General features: G+C 40.7%; 1 protein-coding gene across 1 annotated transcript in view; it reads right to left on the reverse strand.

Moving 5' to 3' along the window:
• The window catches only part of ADARB2 (adenosine deaminase RNA specific B2 (inactive)), a 307,848-nt gene that overhangs the window by 104,600 nt on the left and 191,218 nt on the right, over window positions 1-12,030 (reverse strand). The window contains exon 2 of the mRNA XM_005426737.2: window positions 6,051-6,137. Within this exon, the coding sequence (XP_005426794.1) occupies window positions 6,051-6,137 (87 nt within the window). The remainder of the gene's footprint in view (window positions 1-6,050; window positions 6,138-12,030) is intronic.

The raw sequence follows: 12,030 nt of genomic DNA on the forward strand, positions 1-12,030 counted from the left end.
ACTGCTTAGACAGGAGTAATGATCATGGCACAAATGCCATGTGTGGGGACCATTTGCAGAACTGAGTCTTTAGGCTCCCTCTCCTGAAAACCCTGCAGCACACACTGAGCTTCCAGCCTGGGTCTATGTCTCACCAGAGTTATCACCAAAGAGCTCTCTTCTGCAGTGCATTGGTGAGGGAGAACATGACAAATTAAGGTCTTAGTGACTAGTTAATTTTTACTTTCTGAAGCTAAGGGGACAGAATGAAGACAAGTGAGGAAGGAAAGAAAAGCAAAAGACTTACATAACAGAAAAAAAAGTTTCATCATATGGTATTCAGCTGTATGAAATATGATATCTTTAAACCAACCTCTCTGGAAATAAGACATTTAAAAGATGATGATAACTAAGGTACAAGGATAATGTGCTGTTTTCTCATTGAGTTCACAACTCTATTTATAGAGACTGCTCTGAAGAGAAAGGGAATATCAGCTTTAACTTCCTCTATCCAACTTGGCAGTGTCTCTGGCCATTTTCTGTCATGACCCTTTCTCATGTTTTCATCCCACTCAGAAGATATCTCTTTAGTTGTGTGTATTTTTTAATGTAAAGGCAAAATATTTTGACTCAGACATATTTTTTTAGCAGGAAACAGGTTTGGTTCTGTATTTCACACCTCCTCTCTCATCTTAACCTAATAGGTTTTTACAGAGCCAATTATGGTACATAATGATACTGTAGTCAAGAAGCATGAAAAGAAAGATAGCTCCTGCTTCACACAATATTCAGCTTTGAAAAGAATTTGTATTGATTATGCACCACTGAATAGGAAAACTCAAGAGGTTATTTGTGTTTATGATTCATATTGTCTTATTCCATCTGGTTTTTCTTTCATGGTCAGAGAACTGTGGATTTGTGAGCATGAATGTGCGACCTTAACATCTTACCTTAGCCACCCTCAATAAAACAAAGGTCAACTAAAACCACAAAATAAACATCACTTAAACTGTGTCTATAAAACTGTCTAGTCCATGTTTTGGCCATCAGAGAGTTTGCCTTGATGAAGTCCAAAAACATGCAGAGATGCAAGTGTAAAACTTTCAGAGATCAAGCACAAAGGATGTGTGGACAAAGTTGGGCATGCACGATGATGACATGCCTGTGTTTATGGTGTGTTTTAGCCTTGTCACAATGAAGAAAATCTGTGCAAGTATCCTTACAGCAAACCAGATTTTAGAGCACCTGGTCCAGGAAACAGCTCAGTTCTGCCCAGATCTCAGTAGGAGCTGCAGCAGCCAAGAGTCATCATGGCCTGTAAAGCAGAGGCAGCCTAAGCTCAGTGAGTGCCTCAGAAAGTCTGTGAGCCTGATGGACTTGTGTGATCCCTGGCAGCTGCCAGGAAATGTGAAATTACTTTATACTTTCAGGTATCTTTGAAATAGGAAGTCTTTGAAATGTGTCTTTTATGAGACCTCTGTGTAGCAGACATAAGATTACCTCTCTAATGGTGGCACATGTACTTCTATTGTGAAAATCAGACAAAGCAGGCAAATGACACCAAACTACACAAGATAAATACTGTAAGCAGCTGTAATAGAACAATCACAAGCAATTTTAGAAATGAAGAGCACTAAAAGGAAAGGGGTAAGTCAGAGGATACACACAGGGAAAATGCAAAACTGTGGTCATTTTCAGTCTTGTTATTTCTCATAATGTCTTTGTTCTTGACTGTCCCAAATATATTCTTTACATTTGGGAAAGAAAAAGATAATAAATTATGGCTCTCCCATGATGAAAGGTTGGAGAATAATAACACTGAAAGGGGATGGAGTTAAAAAAAAGGAGGAAGGAAAATATAGTTTTTTGGCAATAGTTTCTAATTTATTTAGTAAGATTTCTAAAAAAGTTCTGCAGCTTTGCACTGTAATATCTCCCCAGGTAACTTGATTAATTGATTTTTGCAGTTTCACAGGCAACAGGAGACATTGTGATCTTGTATTTGCTTCAGTAATTGAATGGGAGAAAGGAAAGCAGCTAGTGAAATACATTTATTTATGCACTACTCCTCAATATTCTGACTGCTCTTTCATGTTTTTCTCCTTTTGGTCATTATGCACAGTAGAGTTAACCTAGAGAGTTTGCATCATCAAGAGCATTTCAGAACTATAATGCATCACTAATAATGACACTGCCTATGTCTCTGGGTCTTAAGGGCTCTGCAGAACTAACCATCCGATCCTCCACGCTACATTTGAAGAGATAATATTGTTCCTGTTGAAGGTTATTCTGCTGCCAAGCCAACTTCTAGGGAGGATGGGGAAGGAGAGGTGGTCGGTGGCATCTTCATTTTTGCTGGCATCTTTACTATTGAATCACAATGGACACTACATTATTGAAAAGCTGTGATATTAAAAGTAAGAATTTGCAATATCTGTATTACAGCCAACTCCTGATTCAACTGATACCTCTGAGACAGGCAGTTACTGTCTCTAGAAATGTTTAGTAAACATGGATTGCTTATGTAGAGTACATTTTTGCTGTTCATCTATATCACATTGACTGCAGGTGTTAGAAGGATTGACTTCCATAACTCCTGGAATACTTGAAAGCAAAAAATCTTGAATCAGGAGCAGCAGGTATGAACTCGGGAGCCAGAGCCATGGTACCCCTGTCCAAGGCCAGCTCTGACATCAAATGCAATGTAGGACAGTCTCTTGCAAGCAAGATGACATTTTCATACACTAACTGATTCCCCAACCAAGAATTGGGAATGTTTCTGCTGGGATTTTTAGGTTGATATTCTTGACCTTGGAATGATAAACTTGAAGCTAACAAGGGAAATCACTCTTTTCTCTCTCACATGAAAACACACTTAGGCATTTTTAAATCTTCATGTAAAAAGTCTAGGTAAGCCACGATTTCTCTGTTGCTGGTGAACACTCCCTGGAAGCTCATAGGGTTCAGGTGGTTAAAATCAGTGTCATTAGAGTTTGTTGGTGTGTAACACCTCACTGCAGAGAGAAGCATTACCAGTGAAAAAAGTACAGGGCTTTGCTTAAAGGGAAGATGAAAAGTTTGTGAAAGGTGACTGCCATTGTCTTTAGCTATTTCAGAATGAACATACTCTACTTTGCCCACCTATCTGAAAGAACTGTGAACAGATCTTACCAATGAGGGAAATTATTCAAATTATCTAATCACCTGACTTAGACTGATACTCACATTCTGGCGCTCTCTGCCCAAGTTAGCAAAGAATGGCATGTACCAGAAACTGTGGGCAGCCCATGGCAGAGACAGACCTGAGGACATACCTTCCTGAATCAGAGCCAGAACATTTTAGGCCCTGGAGAAATCCCAATGATAGCAATAGACACAGTTTTCAAAACAAAAATAAGGAAATAGTTTTGGTGAGGGATTGCTTGGAGCTCTGCCTCCTGAAATAGGGATATTCACTTTTTCTTAGAGACAGGGTTGTGTCTCTAAGAAGAGAGGCTGTATCTCACACTGTGGACACAAAAGCTCTGGGGCCTCATGCTGTCTGAAGAGGAATTTGACCAACATGCCCATAACTGAACATCCTCAGTACATTGAATCTGAGTCTGGAATGTGTCCTTCAAGACTGCTGCAGTGGTTGAAATTAGTGTTGGGACCATCTGCAGACCCTGGGGAGGTGTGTGCTGCCCTGGGCCTGTGCCTGTGGCAGCACTCCATAATGAGATCCCCAGGAATCATGTGCTCCTGCTAGAGGTGCAACCTGGATTCAGAATTACCTGTGGCTGGTGATAATCTGCCTTGATCCCATAGCAGAGTGGGGATGGCACATTCAAAGATCAGGGACAGGCATAGGCTTGTAACATCATGAAAGGCAGACAGGTTTAAGCAGTGAACAGGGAATGATTATTCACTGTTTCATGCAATCCAGCACTAGAGACAGCAGGCTTGAAGCAATAAAAGGGTGCACTTTTGACAGCAATCTACATCACTCCTTGTTCTTGGCTGTTGTTGAGATCAGAAGTATCAGTGGGCTCTGGAGAGGACAAGACAGTTCTGTTGATGCCTAAGAAATATGATGATTCAGGTGCAAGCTCTAGCAGAGTAAATTTTTTTCTAGGGGATAGAAGGATATACCAAGGGGAAGATCCCCATTTAAATGTCCTTTTTCTCAAAGCATCATTTACAGGTGCTAAAGACCATGTACAGAGCTAGGCTTCCTATTTCTAATCGTCTGTGATATTTCTTACATTCTTAGGTACAACTGCCTTCTGGGTATGAACAGGGTGGTCCTTTCCTTGCATGTTCAAGATCAGACCTTCATCAGAGACAGATGATTACTTTACCCACAATTCCATTCCAAAGGTGCATTGTGCTTTTGATAGGTTTTTCTAGTATTAGTTCATTGATCATAAACCACAAAAATCATGTCTGTATGCTAATAATCACCTGTTGAAAATGCAGGTGTAGTTAAACTGCATGGCTCCCTTTGTAAAGAAGGCCTAAGGGAATGTGAAACAGGATTGGTATCCATTTCAGCTGGTGGAACTCTGCCCATTGATACAGCACAGTCGGGGAAGCAGTGCTCCCACAGGATGATCAGTGAGCAGAAAACTACAGGGATAAGCAACCCACTTTTCTACCTTGCCAGCATTCTCCTGGGCTCCTGTTAAATTGTTAACACTGGAGAAGATTTTTCCACTTGCTCAGAGCAAATATCTGAAGCTCTTTAAAATATGGAATTACTCCAGAGGTACATGTGTGCTATAGGCTTTAGTGGGATTTAGGCCACTATACTGCAAGTGAACACAGAAATATGGATGAATTTAAATTAATTCATATTTTAAAAAAATATTTAAAGATTCGAATAGTAACACCTAAAACATTTTCTGTGTACCAAGAAATAAATAGCTGCCTTTTCACTGGAGCATATGTTTGACCAAAGGGAGAACTGGGTAGGATGACCCTGAAAACAGCGACATTTGCTGTTTCTCTTTCAGAAAACATAGCTTACCCTGTCCATGTGAGCTGTTTTACAGCCCACGCCGGCAAGAAGCTGTCTTGGTGTTACAGTAGCAATAAGAAAATGGTGTTACAGTGTTTGGCTTGCACAAACTTCCTACATTACCTAAAAATAACTAAGTAGCACATTTGGGGACTATTACGCAGGAGGTGCCTGCACAAGCTCATCGTGTGCATAATATGTTTCCTCTGTGTGTGTGTATACTTCTCACATGTCTTCCTGAAAATACAGCCTTCCTGGGAGCCATTCTGAAGGATTTTCAGGATTTTTTTTGCCTTTGCTAAGATCTGCAATTGCCTGCCTTCGCTGTGCAGCAGAATAGTGTGATGCCCATGTGATGCTCAGCAGCAGAAAATAACAGGCTGTGCTTCTTCACTCCTCCAGCAGCTCTTCCCCTTGGTGGTGCACCATGACCAAACCAAGGCAGATCAGCAACAACAAGGGAAGATCACCAAATTCCTCCCACTCAGTGGCTCTAATAGGGCAACGTGTCAGCATGTGTCTGGCTGGGAAAGAAACCAATCTGGTAGGTGATACTAAAACATTGCTCATTTGGTTCAGAAAGCTTCCCTCCTGTTTTTTTTTAAAGATTCAAGTTGTGTTACAATAATCAGGCAGGATAACACACAATGATTGCTTCTAGGTGACAAATGGAAGGGCTTACTGAGGGTTATTAATTCCTAACTGCCACTGTCAGACTTCCTGGTGTTTGGAAAACTTCTCAACTTCAAACCCCACAGGACTTTCCTCCAGCTGTACTGTCATGGGCTCAGACAATTGGTTGAGGTGTAAGGGCCCAAGAGAATGCTAATTATCCAAGAGTGGTTAATTTTTAGGTTATAACTAGTTTATTTAAGCCTGGTTAATAAATTCTCAATTTGATGGTTCTGTGCAGGGCCAGGAACTGGACTTGATGATCCTCATGGGTTCTTCCAGCTTTCTTCTGTGATTTCACACAAGGACTTGCCAATAGTTGCAAAACCATCTCCTTTCCACAATTGCTTTTTTATTTATGAACTTTATTGTTCATCTATAGAGAAAAGAGACTGCTTACTTAAATTGTCTTCATCCTCCATGGTGGTTGGGCCAGGACTCAGGTACTTGAAGGGTGCTATGAAGGTTGACAGTATGCTGAGTTTTTCTAGAAGAAAACAGAAGAAAAGATACACATAAAATAGGTACTCAGTCAATGCATTCACATCTACTTCACACTTCTTCTCATGGCAAAACATCTTGGCAAGTCTGTTTGGTTTTAGGACCTGAAGGAATGGCCTGAAGTTGTGCCAGTGAAGGTTTAGGTTGGATATTAGAAAAAAGTTCTTCCCCCAGAGGGTATCTGGGCACTGACCCAAGGCAGTGGTCACAGCACCAGCCAGACAGAGTTCCAGAGGTGTTTGGACAGTGCTTTCAGGCACTTGATGTGACTCTTGGGGATGGTGCTGTGCAGGCCTGGGGGTTGGACTCGATGAGCCTTGTGGATCCCTTCCAGCTCAGCACATTCTGTGATTCTGTGACTCCACAGTACCACCACAGTTTACTGAACCTCGATGCATTTATTACAGCTGGCACATGCAAACACCAAACACATATTCCCCCTGGTTTCTGACCCCATGTAGTGATTCTTGACTGTGCTTCCCAGCAGCGGTGCCCAAGCACTGCAGAGTAGGGGATGCTTGAACTGGTCCATCTGGGAATGGGGGAGGCAGTCAGCCCTGGGAGAAGGGACATGAGCACTGCTCTAATGGATGAGATCATCTACTTCACTTCTTTCCTCTCCCCAGTGGGGGCTGAACCAGAATTCTTAAGAGAAAACTCAGTGATGGATGGCACAAAAGACTACCACGGCTCGTAATTCTACCAGTTTTTTACGTGATTTTTGGAAAACTCTTATGGTGTGCCCAGAAAGCTATTGTTTACTCAATAAGAACACTATTTGAAATCCCTCTTGTGTGTTCATATTAAGTGCTTTTAACTGCAGTTTCTGTTTATCCTGCAGATGGTGTATGGCAGAGACATTTACTTCCAATGCCATGATCAGACTCTGCATTAGAGGCCAGGGCAGATTCAGCAAAATGAAAACTCATACTGACTTATACTAGGTTAATATTTGGCTCAGGACTTATTTATAGGGAAAAGCTGAAGTTAACACAAACAGTAGAAACACATATATATTTAAGTGTTTTATTTCCTTTGATAACTAGTTTATTTAGCTGAACATTTATTTTTTTTAGGCTGAATTCCTTCTGACATGCTATGGAGACTTTATTAAGGACCAACAATAGCAGAGTGTCTACTTGACAGAAGAAACAGAAACACACCTAACAAAGGTGATCCACAGCTTTGAAGAACTTTGTTGCTATCCTCTGTTTAGAAAGCCTCAGCTTCGGCTGAGGAAATAGGCAGCTGAGGCTCACCTATTTCCTCAGTGAAAATGCTCTGCATCCTGCACATTGTGAACAATGTTGGCCTTTCATCCTGTGGCAGCAGCATCCAAATCAGACCAAGAATGTATTCATTCAAGTGACACAAGAAAAAAAAATTCCATGGAAAATTTCTTTATCATTGACAAAATATTTCTCTGAATTTCCTCAAACTACCTGTCTGTTAAAGTGCCACTGGTCTAGAAGGTATTCCAGCTGAAGAGCTCTTTAAACTTTTTCAGCAGGCCATCAGTTAGCTTTTTGGCCAGGTTCTTCCTACATTTGCAAACAATCCTTGTTTTTGTTAAAGACTGTTATCAGAACTCATCAAAAATGACTGCAGATATTTGCCCTTGCCTGGGTAACATTACAGCTCAACTCTGTTATGGGAATTCACTGTAAAAGCTGACTTCTCTTTGTTAAGTAAATACAATAAGCAGAATAAAAGATTGCCTGAAGAAAACCTTTTTCCGTCCAGAAACCTTTCAGCCCAGACTAATATATAATTAGAGCACAAATTAGCCTCCTTCAATTGCAATTTCATTATGGGATTGCAGTGATGTCAGGACCAAAAGAATGAAGCTATTTATGAATGCTATAGCCAGAAGATTTTTCTAAGTGAATTCTTTGACACTTTTTTTGCTAAGGCATTGCTCACTGAGAAATGTAGTGTCTCTGTACGACGCCTCACTGTGTGTGAGACTTTGGGTTGTGATCCTGATAAAGGCTGGTATTCACTCCTGACTTCCTCAGCTGGCTCCTTTGATTGAAGTGAAAAGAGCGTAGGCTTTTGGGACTGAATCCAAAGGCTGCATTTGGTAAGGGAAATGCTTCAGATGATAGACACAGGATCAGGGCAGCCCTTGGCTGTAGTACCAGCAGTGACTGTTGTGTCTGGGTACTGAGATCCTATAGTGTGTGTACTGCACCTGTGCCTGACTGCTGACAGCTGTCAGACCTTCAGGATTAACCCTCAGGACACTGATGTCACACACAAACCTAAATCTTTGCTGAGAAAATATTCTCACTTCTCATAGGGAGTTAACCCATTAACCAAGCACTATGGAAGTGCTTTCTTGCTGCAGTGGCTAATGCTTACTCCTGCCACCAATCAAAATTCAAATCCATTTAGTTTTATACTAGGTAAAGGGATATTTTATTATTTAATTTTGTGTAATTGATAGGTGAAATTTACAATGTGGATTTAAAATTCATCAGTTTAATTTTTATTTTGTCTTAAGGGACCCTTCAAGCATCTTAAGCTTTTGTTGGTACTGTTTTCCACTTGTCCCCAAAGCCCTTGCTGGTGACTTCACTTTGTGTGGCAGGGAAACAGGATGTGAAATTTGCAGCATGCTTAGAGCAGCAATGGATGGGATTGTGTCAACCAAACACAGACAGGATATACTTCTATCAATACCAGTGATAAAGATTTTAATTCAATATGTCAATCCATTGGCTAAGCAAGGGAACATTTAGTGTGTGTCTAAATGGGAGGAGGAGGAGGATGGCAGGGTTTTGAGCAAGCTCTGTAGAAAGAGAAAAGCTGTAGAATACACACTGACTGCACAGATGAATCATTGACCCAGAGAAGGAGGAAAAGATAAATGACAGAATAATTATTGAAAGTGTTTACAGGGAAATAGTCAGGTTAGGTTTAAAATTATTGGTATTATTGTGCACTTCCATCTTTTGCACATTATTGCCTGCTGCTGTACAGGCCATGAAGCCCTTCAGCTTTATTACCAATGGTGAAATTCAGTGTTAATTGTCAGGATTAGGAGACTTGTATATTCATACTTTATGGTCCCTGTGTAGGTTAATGCCCATCATAATTAGCCTTGTTTCCAGCAATTTGATGAAATCTTATGAATAAGAATAAAGGACGAGGTTGGATTTGAAAAAATCATAGAGAAAAATACCATGAAACCCTCCTTCTCTCAGTCTCTTTTCCTTCCATGACTTTGCTCTTTTTTTTTTTCCTTCCTCCCCCCACCAAAAGAAGCAATAACAGGTAGCCCAAAACTAGAGCAGCTATTTTTACTTTATAATTGTAAATGCTCTCTGTATTGTCTGAGGAAGTTATTTTTCAAGGTTAGGAGAGAGGGTTTAAGCAGAAAAAAAAAAGACATTTCAAAAACTCTTTTATACAGAAATGCAGACTATATAACCCTACATTTATGAGAAGTAATACATGAAGGTATTATTGCTGGCATTAGAGTTGTACCCAAAGTCTCTGATGCCATGAAGAAGAGGTTTCATAAGGGCCTACATGGACACAAGGAAAGCTTTATTTACAATGGAAATTGAGACACAAAGAGCAGGTATAGTAGAATTTGTCTCTAGCTGCCCTGGAACACTATTGCAATGTGATAGCATCATATTTTGTAGTGCATTCACTATAAAAACAGTCTTCCAAGTAGAAATCTGGTCCAGTATTGTGAGCACAAAAAACATAATTTCTTCTGAAGAGAAGCCTATTACAGGAAGGAAACCTCAATCTTCTGTTTTGGGATGGAAAAGGATTTCAGTTCACTCTTCCAAGGATATATTTTCTAGTAACAGTACACAGTTAACATAGAATCATGAACAGTGTTTTTACAGTACCCATAAAATTGTTAAAATTAAAGAAAACATGGGACAAGATATGTGTTGAATGAAATACAGAAAATGCTTTAGTACAAATGATTCAGCAAAGCCTGGCAATAAGGCAGGCAAGTTTCTATTAAAACCTGCTTTTTTTGTGAAGTTGCTCTTGCCCTGGGGATGCAGTCAGAAGGCTGGTCACAGGTCCTGTAAATACACTTTTATTGTGAAGACAAGAATGCACATATACAGCTATAAACACCTTTGTGCCCTTCATACCTATCAGTATTTGAAGGGCACCAGACAATACTGCTTGATCATCAACTCTAGGGAAGTTCTTTCACTCTCAATCACCAGAATAAAAGCAACAGGAACAGCAGGAGCTCAACACTTTTAAAAATCAGCCCTTATACATGTTGGACAAATTGTTTAGCTTTGAGAAGAGCAGACTGAGTGGGGTCAAAACAGCAGCCTGCAAGCACATAAAGAGCTGCAGCATGGAAGAACAGAGTAAACTGTGTTCCGTGTGCATTAACACAACCAGAAGTAATGGACTTAAATTGCACCAAGGAAAATTCACTTTAGACATTAAAAACCCTTTCCTAACAGTAGGGATAGTGCAGTGCTGGAATAGCTTGGCTGGTGGGGAGATGCTGAAGGGCTGTAGGGAGACAGCTGGAATCTGCAGGGGGCTGCACTTCCTTTATAGAAAGGGCCCATCGTTTATACACTCCCATCTCCACAGACTCCAGCAGAAAAACTTGCCCTGACCATGAGATCCTGCAGCAGGTTCTAGCTCAGAATTGGAAAAGTGAGTAGGATTTGCTGGCATTTGCAGAAGTTTGTGGCATGTAGCTTGGCAGCTAATGAGCACTATTAATAATTGTTTTTCAAGAAAGCAACTTTCAAACACAAGAAGGATTAGACAGATGGATACCAGTGGTTTGCCAGATCAGAGTTAACAATGTTATACTGAATTAGTTTCATTATTTTATTCAAATTAATTACCAGAAACTACTTTACTTGTCAGAGGTCCCTTCAATAGTATTCTTTAAAAAACAAAATGCAGACATTATAAACCAGTCCTAAGTAATCCATTTGGTTTGTGTCGAGTAAGAAATTACTCAGGAAGGGACAAATACGATGCAACAGTGTAAACTCAGCTGCAAAATCTCTTGGAAAAAAACTTATTTTTTATTTCTCTAAAGCAGTATTTGTAGCTACTTGAAAAGTTACATTTTACAGTTGTGTTTAGCCGTTAAGGAGGGGGGATACAGGGAAAAGAGAGCCTGCACATCAGAAGATGATTCTTTATCTTCTTTCCCATATCTTAGTCAGGTCAGTCTTGGGCTGACACTGACTGACAGGATGAAGAGATTCTTAATGCAAAAGAAAAATATGGCAGATTTGTGGAGAAAATAACAATGTCTTTAAACCACAGCACCTACTGGGAAGGCTCACAGCCTTCTAATTATGGCTTGTATGGCCACCATGCTGCATCATTTAATTTAAGCAACTGGTTTGTAGATAGGGATTTACTTGCATGGTGTCAGAATCAGCCCTTACAGCTGAGTTTGAGAACCAGCTGTTGAAGCAAAAGTTTCTGAGTGTGCAGGGCTCAGCAGCATTGCTCAAGTGCTTTTTGCTTCACAGCAAGCAGGCAGGTCCTGTGTGATGCTTTTACATCCACACTGACAAAGCTGTCCCCATAAACTACCACCACAGTTCCACTGGGGCTGGGAGGGTCTCTGTCCATCCCCTCCAGCCATGTTTAAGTTGGAAATGTGGCTGCCCTGAACCCCTTCAGAGGGCTGATGTTTGTATAGACAGAGCAGCAGCTTTGGCTGCTGCAGGAGCTGCAGTTTGGTGCTTTGCATGGGATTAGCTCAAGCCTGCATATATTTGCAAGGGGCTATTGGCACTCCTGCTTGGTTTGAGTTTTCCTTTCTCAGCCCTACACTGTGTGGTCCTAAATCAGAGCTCTGCTGACATCATGGACCCTTGAGAGCCATCAGTCAGTGCAACTGG

Source organism: Geospiza fortis, unplaced genomic scaffold, assembly GCF_000277835.1.
Source record: "Geospiza fortis unplaced genomic scaffold, GeoFor_1.0 scaffold270, whole genome shotgun sequence".
In the NCBI taxonomy this organism is placed as follows: Eukaryota; Metazoa; Chordata; class Aves; order Passeriformes; family Thraupidae; genus Geospiza; species Geospiza fortis.